At 36.8% G+C, this 14549-nt stretch overlaps 1 protein-coding gene across 2 annotated transcripts in view; it reads right to left on the reverse strand.

Moving 5' to 3' along the window:
* Positions 1–14549, reverse strand: part of LOC106884337 (multidrug resistance-associated protein 1) — a 93563-nt gene that overhangs the window by 58271 nt on the left and 20743 nt on the right. For both annotated transcript variants that reach the window (XM_014935675.2, XM_014935674.2), the window contains exons 5-9: positions 12465–12584; positions 8831–8892; positions 7618–7749; positions 5497–5673; positions 2422–2599 (exon numbers count right to left, since the gene is read on the reverse strand). In XM_014935675.2, coding sequence (XP_014791161.1) covers positions 2422–2599; positions 5497–5673; positions 7618–7749; positions 8831–8892; positions 12465–12584 — 669 coding nt within the window. The remainder of the gene's footprint in view (positions 1–2421; positions 2600–5496; positions 5674–7617; positions 7750–8830; positions 8893–12464; positions 12585–14549) is intronic.

Genomic DNA, 14549 nt, shown 5'->3' on the forward strand with positions numbered 1-14549 from the left:
TATATATATATCTACCCAGGTTTGCACCACTCACTCCCTGATCTACACTCTTTAATCACGCTTCTGTGGAATGAAAGTATAGAGAAATTAAAAGAATTCAAAATTAAGAAAGATACTCAATTTACCATGGAATATAGTCAAGATACAGACATCCTAATAAAAGAATTCAACAACCAAATAAAGAGAGCCATATTCTATAAACAATAGTTTTCCACCTGTGCCATCCAAGGCACACCTGAGTAAATGTTATTTATAACCTAGCCAAATCGGTCTGCACAATTGTATCCAATGAAAACAACCAGATGTAAAACTTCAAGTACTTAAGGGTACACATTTAGACAATAATTATCCACTTAAATGATAATGGAATAAAATGAGCCACAACAAACAACATCCTAACAAAACAAAGAAATTAAAATATCATCATCATCATCATTTCATGTCCATTTTCCATACTGGCATAGGTTGGATGGCTTGAGGGGAACTGGTAAGGCAGGGTTTGCACCAGGTACAATAGTCTCTTGGCTTGGTTCCTATGGCTAAATGCCCTTCCTGCCACCAAAGAATTAAAAATTTTACCTCATATTTCCACCTGCAATCCTAAAAGCAAAGCCTACAGCATCATATTTCAAAACATAATGACCAAGTCTTTCAAAAGCATACTATCATAAAAAGCAAAAGACAGCTCAAATCAATGGAAAAAAACTACAAAGGTATAACTTAACACAATAACAAAAACAACAGTAAAAAAATGCAGAAGATTCAATGGTGGTATATGTTTAAATCTGTCAGAAGGATTGGAGATCTATTTTAAACAAAGGCAATTCTTTATAATTAAAAATAACTATCTGTGCATCTGAAAATTTGATCAATACAATTACATGTTCAGGATGTAATAAAACTACATAGGGCAAACTAAGATGTTCTTAAGAAAATGCATGCCTCAGCATAGATCCCAAATTAGAATACTGGTATACCGTCAAATAGAATTTATTGAACATATTGTCACATACACCTGTAAGAAGCAACTGTATTTTATGATCTTCTTTTATAACAATTTGCTGATGGCATATTGTAATGACAATACATCAACAATGAAACAACTTTCATAACCAAATACTGACACTGTGGGAGAGAAACCACAACTTCCAATACTACAGCACTACTGCTGGTATGGTCACTACTCTTACTCTTACTACTGAAGGCAAAGAACAAACCACTACCATTATATCTACAGTTTTTTACCATTTCCACTACTACTATTACAACTATTGCTTAAACTGCTACTTCTACTAATGAACCTGATACAGTCACTTCTGATATGTCCATTGCTACTGCTAATAGCCAGTTCTCCCACTGTTAATAGCCAGCTCTCAATACCAATGCTGCCAGTATGTAACAAAAGACAGCTGCTGCCGTTACTAAAGCTGTTACGACTATTATTATCACCCAGCAGCCACCAGAAGGAGACCAACATCATGTGAATTTTTGAAGAAAAATGTGAACTTTCAAAACAGATATGAAAGATTAATTTAATTTATTTTAATTTATTTTGCCTTCTCTCACAGCAGGATTAAACTGACTTAAAACACTTGAAACCAGTTGCATATTTCGGTAAAAATGTATGAGAGGGTACTGAAAAGTTCCTGGTTTTGGATAAAAGAAAATATAGGAGGATTAGTTAATTATGATTTTATTCGTGAAAAAGTGCCACTCCCTAACAGTTGAGGGAACCTGTGGAAGAGGTAGGCCCAGAAAGACCTGGGCTGAGGTGGTGAGGCAAGACCTTCGAACATTGGGCCTCACCGAGGCGATGACTACTGACCGAGACCTTTGGAAATGTGCTGTGCGTGAGAAGACCCGGCAAGCCAAGTGAGATCGTTGCCAGGGCCCCTGGACTGGCTCTTGTGCGGGTGGCACATAAAAGACACCATTTCGAGCGTGGCCGTTTTCGTGCGGGTGACACGTAAAAGCACCCACTACACTCTCTGAATGGTTGGCGTTAGGAAGAGCATCCAGCTGTAGAAACTCTGCCAAATTAGATTGGAGCCTGGTGTAGCCATCCGGTTGCACCAGTCCTCAGTCAAATCGTCCAGCCCATGCTAGCATGGAAAGCGGACGTTAAACGATGATGATGATGATATTCTCCTCTCAGATTCACACACTTATTGCAGTGGTCTTTCAGTTTTTCTTAAAGCCTTAAAGCCAGGAACTTTTCAGCACTCCTTTGTAAATATTTTCTTTCTTACATCCATGATAAATTTCTCAAAGCATTTTCTTCTTTTTGCTTTTAATATAAATTTACTCATGAGAAACCTCTTAAACATTTCAATATATGTAGGTAGTATCCCAGCATGGTTACAACTTCTGGTTGAAAGAAGTAAAAGGAAAAAAAGGATACATGGATAATAATTCACTTGCCTTGCAATAAACAGCAGAAGTAATAGTGGTTCTTAGCTCCATGCCAACTATGAGGCAGTTGTGGAAGTATTGATGCAAAACTATTGATTGTAAGGTTGCAGAAATTAATAAGAGCGATGCATATAAAAATCCTTGCCACATGAATACACTTTTCTCAGTGATGAATTGAATCAACAATCTAAAATTAGAAGATAAGATAAAACAAAGAAAAATAGGAAAAGAAAAAATGTACAAGCTGACATGAGTAATATATAATTAGCCCCCCCCCCACGACTATATATATATATATATATATCTACCCAGGTTTGCACCACTCACTCCCTGATCTACACTCTTTAATCACGCTTCCTTCACAATATCCTGATCTCTCTTCCTTTACTCAACCATCCCATTTATATTCTGATCACTGTCTCTTGTGAGCATGCCCGGCACTTTGCCACCATCTCTATCCTACTGTTTCCCATTCTCTTTCTCTTCCTGCATTTCCCTCAGGTTGGGTAACCATGTATTTCCTTTGCTGCAACGCACCTGTTTCTGTCTTCATTCGTGATCTCTCTCTCTCTCTCTCTCTCTCTCTCTCTCTCTTCAGCTGGGTAACCTTGTACCTCCTCTATAGCAAGACACTTGATTCTGTCTCTCTGCCTCACTATAACCTTTCATCATCTGACACAAGAGTACCTCCTCCAATATCCCCGCCCCTCTCATAAGTGTTTTCTTTTTTTTGTCTTGCAAGTATTTGGTGACCCTGTCAGTGCAGGTGCTACTTAAAAGCACCCAGTCCACATTGTAAAGTGGTTGGTATTTGGAAGTACATCCTAGTGTAAAAAACCTTGCCAAAACTGACCTCGCCTGTGCTTGCATAATGTAAAAAACACTAAGTCCACTCTGCTGAGTGGTTGGTGTTAGGAAGGGCATCCAGCTGTAAAAATCCTGCCAAAACAGACACAGAAGTCTGGTGTAGACTTCTGCCTGGCAGGCTCTTGCCAAACCATCCTACCCATGTCAACATGGAAGGTGGATGCTAAATAATGATGATACCACTAAATAATAATGATACCACTGCATGGTATCTTGGGCAATTGTCTTTTATAAAAGTCTTGGGCCAAACAATACCTTATGAGTGAAAATTGTTAGACAGAAACTGCACGGAAGCCTGCATTTATATATTTTATATTTATGTATGTATGTATGTATGTATGTATTAGTGTAATCACACACGCATTAAATGACATTATTTTATGCATATTGTGTGTGTATCTCTCTCTCTCTCTCTCTCTCTCTCTCTCTCTCTCTATATATATATATATATATATATATATATATATTCTTTTACCTGTTTCATTCATTTGACTGCAGCATGCTGGAGCACTGCCATTAGTTGAGCAAATCAACCCCAGGACTTATTCTTTGTAAGCCTAGTACTTATTCTATCGGTCACTTTTGCTGAACCACTATGTTACGGGGATGTAAATACACCAGTATCGGTTGTCAAGCAATGTTGGGGGGACAAACACAGACACACACGCATATATATATACACACACGCATATATATATACACACACACACACAAGCTTCTTTCAGTTTCCATGTATCAAATCTATTTGCAAGGCTATGGTAGGAGACACTGGCCCAAGGCACCACACAGTCAAGGGGACTTTGTCTTGCAAGTAGCTTGGTGACCCTGCTGGTATTGGTGCCACATAAAAAGTACCTGGTATACTCTGTAAAGTAGTTGGCATTAGGAAGGGTATTTAGCCACAGAAACTGTACCAAAATAGACAACAAAGCTTGGCACAGTCCTCTGGCTTGCCAGCTCATCAAACTGTCCAACCCATGTCAGTATGGAAAACAAACATTAAATAATGATTATGATGATGATGATGATAACTTGGGAATAATGTTGGGAAAACAAAGTTAAGGATACAGAGTTCAGTTCATTATAAACATTATCAAGCTAATGTGGAATATTATCAGAGACTAGTTATGTTGGTGTTGAATTACACTTGAAATCATAAAATTACCATGTAGTGCAAAGTCCTAGAAATTAGGTGATTGATTGCACTTTGATCATAAAGTGAAATTCTGCCCACATACCACAGAAGATTCAACAAAATATAGGATTGACAGATATATAAACATGAGTGAGAAAGGTTTACATAGAAATATTAAATTGATCACAGCTTTCTACGCACATCCATCAACCACATGTTTAACTGACAATATATTGTTGTAAAAGTCTAAACGTCACCATAGAATCAAGTGATTTTTAAGGTTATAAATGCATTCAATTATTGTTATATTTCTTTGTTTGCAGAAACATAAATATGGAGAAATAGCTGAATAGGTATAGCTGTTGTGGCACTTATTTTTCATACAAGCTAAGTAAGATAGCAATTTTTGAGCTTATAGTTCTGTGGTTCAAATCTTGTGCAGGTCAACTGAACCTTATATTCATCCTGTATTGATAAAATAAACACTTGATCAATCAAAAGAAATGGTTTTGATTTGAATACATATTTGATATAGTATTTTGGTAGTTTGCAGTTATCTTTTATCTTTCACTTTTTTCAGTCACTGGACTGTGGCCAATTGGGGCACTGCCTTGAAGAGTTTAGTTGAACAAATCAACTCCAGTATTTATTTTTTAAGCCTGACAATTATTCTGTTGGTTTCTTTTCCTAAACTGCTAAGTTATGGGGATGTAAACAAACTAACACCAGTTGCCAAACAGTGGTGGGAGATAAATATAACACAAACAGACAGACACACACACACAAATATATATATATATATATGACAGAGTAGGTTTCTTTCAGTTTCTATCTACCAAATCCACTCACAAGGCTTTGGTCAGCCTGGGGCTATAGTTGAAGACACTTGCCCAGTGGGACTGGAACCCAACAAGCTTCTCAACTACACAGCTATAACTGTGCTTGGTAACTATAAATTATGCAATTATTCTGGAAAAAAAATCCCAATCCCAGTGCATTACAAATTTAAGAGAAGAATTAAAAATTTACATAAAATTGAAATATATCTGGAAAAGGCAACATGCACACATATACATACTTACTTCAAGAGCATGGGACTGACAAATAGCAATACGTCATGAATCAACTTGAAAAATACAGCTAAAAGTACTTTATCCCCAAATGCTCTTAATAAGCATTTTACAAGGCTGGGTTTTTTCCCACCAATAACCTTGATGTCATCTGTGTTCTTCTTTAAAAGGTGCTCCTCATTATGAATCCTGGAAATATGAAAATCAGAAGCAAAAAATCAACAACTTATTTAAATAGAAATTACTCAAAATAAACAGATAAATGGTTTAACATCTCCATACTTCCAAATTATAATCCATTCATTGATGCTATTGTCCTAATAAGTAGTATATCACTAACTTAAGTCAGTAATAAAAGATTATATGTAATATCTTAAAGGAGAACTTCACTTGATAATGCATACATATTTATGTTGTTTATATTACAAACCAAATATTTTATATGATGGTAAGTCAAAAATTATATGCACTCTTGTTTCTGTAATTGATTGAAACAAATCCAGTGGTTACAATTACATGCATAAAACCTTAAAATGTATTTGGTATGAGAAACTCCTAGCTAAGCTGCCTGTCCATATTCTATGTCTCATAGCTTGGATCAGGAATTTCTTGTAAGATTGAACTATTGTAGCATTTGCCAACAGAGCACCCTCTAACTCCTATTCTATTAACTCAGGATGTATCCTTAAGATTCAATAATGTTTTCCACACTTCTTTCTGTACATTAAAGCCCTACTTGAGACGCTATGTTTCACTCATCATTAACCTTCTGCACACAGCTGTCATCCATACAAACTAAACACCTCCTGACAGACATATCCAAGAATCTTCCCATAGAGGATATAACTTTGTATATTTGAACAGCACAAAACCTCAATCACAACACATAAGCTGATGCTATACATATGCAAGTTAAAATTTGAGTTTGATGCAGCCCTACAGCTCATTAGTTCCCTGTCAAACCATCCTACCATGTCAGCATGAGAAACATATATCAAATGATGATGATGAAACTAATATCACTGAACACATTTGAGAGAAGGCCATTTAACTGCTTAGCAAATCCCACCCGCCTCCCAACACAATACAAGGAAAAGAAATAGCTTACAGAAGTGTTATTTGTTCTCTTTGCCTCTTGTATTGCTACTAGAATGTGACAAGTTGGTAGAATCATTGGAGTATCAAATAAAATATTTGTTCCTGCCCTCTCCATTCTGAATTAAAACTACCAGTCCAGTCCAGATGTTGATTCTTCTCCATCTCTCTCTCACTGAAAGAAATCAGCTGTGGTCAGACATGGAGAGAGATGGGTTCCAGCAAGTTTAAAAACATCCAAAGTAAAACATTATCACTACACTGGTCTCTGTTTCTCTGGCTAGCTGCATACACTCACCATATCTTTCATATCCTTTATACTATTCTGTCATCATCATCATCATCATCGTTTAACGTCCGCTTTCCATGCTAACATGGGTTGGACGATTTGACTGAGGACTGGTGCAACCGGATGGCTACACCAGGCTCCAATCTAATTTAATGTCATCTTAATATTATAAAGTAAAAGTCAACATTTTATAAAATAAACCTAAATTATTCACATATCTTGCCTAAGCACTTTTCCCAAAACTTGTTACTCAGAACTGTGATCTTTCTGGAATTTCCTCTGGTACGCTTGCAAAGGCTATGGCATTTGCTCCCAAAACACATAAACACATATATGAATGTGAATTTATTTAAGAAGACTTAGATACAACAAATCTGTTTCACAAGTTAAACTTTATCTCATTGAAAACTCTGTGAAATACATTCTATTTCCAGTTATTTGTACTCTCTCTCTCTCTCTCTCTGAAACTATCATAACAATCAGTGTAGTCCTAAAATCAGAGTATACTACTCTGTACAAGGCAAATTTCTTGCCAACCCATGTTTAATTTTAAGCTCTTCAAAATTTGTGCTAACAGTACTAATATTACTAAGCTCTGAGACAGATTGTCATGAACTTACATAATACACTGCTCCTTGTAGATCTAAAAGAAAATGAGTACTGAATACTATTACATTGCAAAGCTAGTGCCAACTGACAACTTTAACCTATGATGCATGATACAAATACCCAAGGAAATAGTCACTTACTTTAGATGCTTTTTTGATTCATTTTGCCAATATTTGTTGAAATATACAACAATTTCTTTAGAGGTTAAGTAAGAATTTAATGTCCACAAGTCCTTGAATTCGAGACTTTTACGGTAACCTTTTACCAGTATTCTGTAAAACAAATGATTAGTAAATATTACTTCATAACATAATCTGGTGTTAAAACAATTATATTCAGTTAGTAAGTTCTTCAGTTTGAGACATTAGTTATTAATTGAGGCACAATGCTCTGAAGTTCCTTTTATCCTTACATACATACATCTTATACTTATTCATGCCTGTGGGGAATAAATTACAGAACTTGGGAACTTATTAAAAAAAATCCTTTCTGAATACACTTTATAACTTAATTTCCCATTGAAGTTTACATTGAATATATCATGAAAGACATTCAGTTCATTTATCTTTAATTGTCACAACCTTACTGTCATTATTGCTCAAGATCCTTTGTGTAATCTACCACTCATTTAGTCCATTTTGTTGTCAGTGGAATTCTTATAAGAGAGCATTTTGTGTTCTAAGACACTTTAACACATTAGAACCTCCTCAGCAACAATATAACTCAAGAGTAAGAGATAATTATTGCTACTTAGAAAAAGACTTAAGTAAGATGCAGGTGTGGCTGAGTGGTAAGAAATTTGCTTTGCAACCTCATGGATCCGGGTCCAGTCTCACTGCATGGCACCTTGGCCAAGTGACTTCTACTATAGCTTTGGGCTGACCAAAGCCTTGTGAGTAGATTCGGTAGATAGAAACTGAAAGAAGCCTGTCATATATGTGTGTGTGTGTGTGTGTGTGTGTTTTCCCCCAGCCCCACTGCTTGATGACTATTGTTGGCATGTTTATATCCCTGTAACTTAGCAGTTCAGCAAAAGAGGCTGATAGAATAAGTACCAGACTTAAAAATAAAGTAAGTACTGGGATCAATTAGTTTGACTATAATTCCTCAAAGTGGTGCCCTGGCATGATCACAGTCTAATGGATGAAATAAGATAAAAGATAAGGCTGTAAGTGGTTCTATGCTCCATGGTAAAAGTGCTTGTGTTTGACAAGGATGAGTAATAGCTGAAGCAGCTGAGAGGATTCCTAACAGAGATTTGAATTGTTAAAATCTGAAGAGAGAATCTTTAGTATTTATCTTAGAAGTCATTAAATGAGAGTTAGATCTTTGGTATAAGTAAAAAATACTTACGGTGTTACCCACCAGAAGGAAATATTAGACAAAAAGGATGCTCGTTCCTCTGGACAGACATTCTAAAATGAAAATTTGAGGAAAATAAGTATACAAATAGCAAACTAGTTTGTTAAGAAAATCTATATTAGAGACGGAAGCAGTAGTTATACTGAGAAGTAATGTTTATTGCCATTTAAAAGCGGGTGTTCTTAAGAACAGAGAATACTGCAATTTTAATCCCAGGAGGACATACATTTGCCTCTCTCCTTCTGATACCACAAGCTAAGAGAAATACTATGAAATTAAACCATTACATTTGCCGAGAATGGCTGGAAAGTTAATTATAGTATGTATTGTAAAAGACAGAATACAGTACAAATTTAAATTCCTTTTTTCCTATGTGCAGGTGGCACATAAAAAACACCATTTGAGCGTGGCCATTGCCAGTACTGCCAGACTGGCCCTCGTGCCAGTGGCACATAAAAAGCACCCACTACACTCTCGGAGTGGTTGGCGTTAGGAAGGGCATCCAGCTGTAGAAACTCTGCCAAATCAGATTGGAGTCTGGTGTAGCCATCCGCTTCACCAGTCCCCAGTCAAATCATCCAACCCATGCTAGCATGGAAAGCGGACGTTAAATGATGATGATGATATTGTGTATAACTGACACAAGCATCTTCCTGGTGTACAGTTGTCATTGCTAAATAATGTTTGAGGGCATTGTTGGAAAAAAATTCAGAAATCTAAAAATCTAATAATAATAATAATAATACTTTCTACAATAGGCACAAGGCCTTATTGACTTAGAAAGGATGAAAGTCAAAGTTGAGCTCGGCGGAATTTGAACTCAGAACATAAGGACGGATGAAATGCCACTGAGCACTTTGTCCAGTGTGCTAACAATTCTGCCAGCTTGCCAACAACAACAACAACAACAACAACAACAACAATAATCCTTTCTACTATAGGCACAAGGCCTGGATTTTTGTGGGGAGGGGAACAGTCGATTACATTGACCTCAGTACTCAACTGGTACTTAATTTATTGACCCCGAAAGGATGAAAGGCAAAGTTGACCTTGGTGGAATTTGAACTCAAAACGTTGCAGCAGACGAAATTACGCAAAGCATTTCACCTGGCGAGCTAACGATTCTGCCAGCTCGCCACCTTGAATAATAATAATAATAATAATCCTTTCTACTATAGGCACAAGGCCTGAAATTTTTGTGGAAGGAGACAAGCCGATTACATCAACCCCGGTGTTTCACTGATACTTATTCTACTGACCCCAAAAGGATGAAAGGCAAAGTCAACCATGGCAGAATTTGAACTCAGAATGTAAAGATGGATGAAATACTAATAAGCATTTCACCTGGCATGCTAACAATTCTGCCAGTTTGCTGCTTTAATAATAATAATAATAATAATCCTTTATACTAAAGGCACAAGGCTAGAAATTTTGGGGGAGGAGACTAGTTGACTGCATTGACTCCATTACTCAACTGGTACTTAATTTATTGACCCGAAAAGGATGAAAGGCAGTCGACCTCCACAGAACTTGAACTCACAATGTGAAGACGGACAAAATACCTCAAAGCATTCTGCCTTACATGCTAACAATTCTGCCAGCTTGCCACCTTAGTAGATGTAGTAGTAGTAGTAGTAGTAGATAATAATAATAATAATAATAATAATAATAATAATGGTTTCAAATTTTGGCACAAGGCCATCAAGTTCGGTGAGTGGGGCTAAGTCAATTACAGTGATCCCAGTGCTCAACTGGTACTTATTTAATCAAACCGGAAAGGATGAAAGGAAAAGTTGGCTTCAACAGAATTTGAACTCAGAACATAGCGATGGGCAAAATACCACTAAGCATTTCATCCACCATGCTAGCAATTCTGCCAGCTCACTGCCTTTAGCAGAATCCAGTTGATAGCTAATGATATGAATGTTTTTCAGCCAAAACTGCTGTCAGTAGAATTAATAAAATTGAAGAGCTAAACAAAAAAAACAAAAAAAAAACAAAAAAAAAAAAAGAGAGAGAGAAGAAGAAGCAGTTTATGGAATATATATTTCAATAGGTTTTTAACAAGAATGAAGTATAAGTTATATAACAGCATTTATATATAGGTGGAAGTCAAGTCACTGAACCCAATAAGGCTCCAGTCTAACTATGCTATAAGAACAGTAAAATAGAGATGCACTACTGGATTTCTAGTAACTGATAATCCAGAATGTCTTTTAATCTGCATGTAATTGTGAAGGCACTGAAATATCCTGTGACTATTATTAATAATTTTTTGCTACCAAGCCTTCACAGTATACATTTGTTTATTTACTAGTAACATGTCATGAAGGCAAAAACATTCTCCTTACACCTAACTATAATAATAAAGTTTAAAATTTTGGCACAAAGCCAGTAGCTTTGAAGGAGCAGTTTACTTGACTGGTAATTTATTTTATCAACCCTGAAAGGATGAAAGACAAAGTTAGCCCAGCAGAACTTGAGCTGAGTGGGGAAAAAGTGCTACTAAACAATTGGTCTGATATGCTTACAATTCTGCGAGCTTGCTGCCATAACTGGTTTCAAATTTTGACACAAGGCCAGTAATTTTAATGGGGAGGGGTTTAGTTGATTACACTGATCCCAGTACTTGACTTGTACTTATTTTATTGACCTCCCAGCCTCCAAAAAAATGAAAGGTAAGTTGGCCTTGGTTCTGAACTCAGAACATAAAGAAATGGAAGAAATGCTGCTAAGTATTTCATTTGACATTAATGATTTTGCCAGCTTGTTGTCTACCCCAAACATAAGCTTTTCTATTATAAGCGCAAAGCCTGAAATTTTGGAGAAGGAGGTTTATCGATTGCATCAACCCCAGTGCCCAACTGGTGCTTATCAGCACTGAAAGGATGAAAGGCTAAGTCAACCTTTATGGAATTGAACCTCAGAACTTAAAGATAGATGAAATGTAGCTAAGCATTTTCTTTAGCAATCTAACAATTCTGCTAGCTAGCTGTCTTAAGTCCCCTGACTATAATAATATGAAATGTCTAAATGTAAATGTCTAAAACTAATACCATTTAAAGACCTCTTTGCTAAGAGCAAGTTAATAGATAACTTCACAGTAGAGAATACATGATAACAGCATGAAAAAGCTAAAGGTAAATAAATGTCCTTCAGCTTTGTTTCTAGATATGGTCTGTTGGGAGTCCAATAATTAGGGGTTTAACAAATATTTGTACCTTCATACTATTAAGGTTAAAGGGTTAAAAGATGTTTCCAATTTTATAACATGGTTCAAGTGAATAAATAAAGGTGTGCTGTAAATGTTTAGCAAAATAGCCATTAATAACATGGTAGCAGTCTTCTTGGAATTTACTCAGAATCACAAATAATGTAACCTCTTTTAATGTAGTAATCTTGAACCAAAGATGACAGAAAATTAGTGATGTACCAGTATTAGCATTAGTAATAACAATTTAGGAACTCATGCATCCTATGCAAAAGAATATGCAGTGCAATATCTGTACATACTGCCATGCAGTACATACATATATTGTATGTAGTATCATGCACAAAGTCATGTAAAAGTGGTTAAAATTCAGAATCTTCATTTTGCAACATTTAAAATTTGAATAATACTCACAGAAGGTACAAATTCTGGAGTTTTTCCTTCATCCAAGAAGCAAGAAAATAAAAATTCTATCACTATGAATGCATAGGTAATATAGAAGATAATATTGTTGAACACATTCTCAGCTTTATCCTGAAATACATAAAGACAGATTCAATATAACAGATTTTTAAGCATTCTAATAAAAATCATATCAAATTAGAAAAAGACAAGCTGTAATAAATCATCTTTCATTTATTTCAGCTGTTAGACCGTGGCCATGCTGGTGCACTGCCTGGAAGGATTTAATTGAACAAATCAACCTCAGTACTGATTTTTTAAAGTCTGGGACTTATTCTATCTGTCTCTTTTCCCAAACTTCTCAGTTATGGGGACATAAACCAACACCAGTTGTCAAGCAATGGTTAAGGGACAAACTCAATAACACACTCACACACACACAACAGACTTCTACAGTTTCTGTCAACCAAATTCACTCACAAGGCATTAGTCAGTCTGGAGTTATGGTAGAAGTGTAGCATAGACTATATATGCACACATTCGAACATAGCAAGTAATAGCTAGCCTTTGGCTGCTGTTTTTATCCTGTTGTGCCCTCTACTCCGGCTGGTTGGTATTAGTGCAATTTGTCTCCTACTCTGTAGTGCCAACTACTGCGGATAGCCAGTCAAAGACTTTAGATAGCATCATGTGAACAACCTTTTCCAAACCATTTTTGAGCCTGCTGCTCCCTATAAAAAACCCAGCTTTTTCCTCATTATGTCTTTGGTTTCAGACCTTTTACGGTCTAGCCACTGACCACACAAGACACAGCCAGTTCCAGTGACAACACCACAGCAGCCACATTGAGACTCACCAGCTTTGTCCAACAGCATTTGGCGACCTCCATCTCCATCACCACCATCGTCTTAACATCAACATCTCTATGTACACAACTCAACAAGCAACTCACCCAGGTTCCAACATTTCACTGTTCGTGAATTAGTTCACCATGGATCAACAGTGAATATACAACCTGTGAGAACTCCTGTACCAAGTGACCCTGGAAGCAGCATCACAGCCACAACTTCACGTACTACATGTACTGCAACCGACTCAGCATCATGGCTGCAACTTCTTGAAACAGTATTTCAACTACCGTGTACAATTGACTACGAACTGTTATTCTCATTCTTGTCTCTATGAACATTCTTCTAACTTCTCATTATAGATGCTTTCACTGTTTTCTTCTTCATTCCTATTCTTATATGTACTTAACACACATGCATACATCCATGCCTATACACACATACACACGTTAACATATCAATAAATCTTCTCTTAAACCTTCTACTCGGTTGTGTGTCTTTTTTCCCCTCTGGCACATATATGTACAATCCAATTCCTCTTTATTGTATCGGCCGTGTGATGTGGTACTAAAGAGCCATTCTCATCACCTCCCATTGCATGGTCCTTACAGAAGACACTTGTGGTGGGATTGAACCTGACACCACATAGTTGCAGAGTGAAGTTCTTAATTACACAGACATGCCTGTGCCTATGAGAAAAAGCAGTGCTCATGACTCTTCCTGGGTCTCTGAGACATATGGGAGAGAGAAGGAAGTTTTCCTTAGACTGGAAATCTGGTTTGAATATTTGTGATAGTTGACTCAAAAGTACTCAAAGACCAAATGGGTTAATTCCATTTCTGAAGAAGAAGAACTGGCCAGTGCCGCCTGACTGACTCCTGTACCAGTGGCACGTAAAAAACATCATTCAAGCCTGGTTGATGCCAGTACCGCCTGACTAGCCCTTGTGCTGGTGGCACATAAAAAGCACCCACTACACTCTCAGAGTGGTTGGCATTAGGAAGGGCATCCAGCTGTAGAAACCTTGCCAGATCAGATTGGAACCTGGTACAGCTTTCTGGCTTGCCAGTCCTCAGTCAAACCATCCAACCCATGCCAGCATGGAAAATGGATGTTAAACGATGATGATGATAATGAAGAATAGTTCTTTGCCATGAAAAATTTTTTATGCACTGAAGAGAATTTTAACCTTCTTTAATAGCCTCTGCAATGAGGAACAGAGACCATTACAGTAGTGGAAGAGAAGACA

This window comes from Octopus bimaculoides, chromosome 6 (assembly GCF_001194135.2).
Source record: "Octopus bimaculoides isolate UCB-OBI-ISO-001 chromosome 6, ASM119413v2, whole genome shotgun sequence".
Taxonomy (NCBI): Eukaryota; Metazoa; Mollusca; class Cephalopoda; order Octopoda; family Octopodidae; genus Octopus; species Octopus bimaculoides.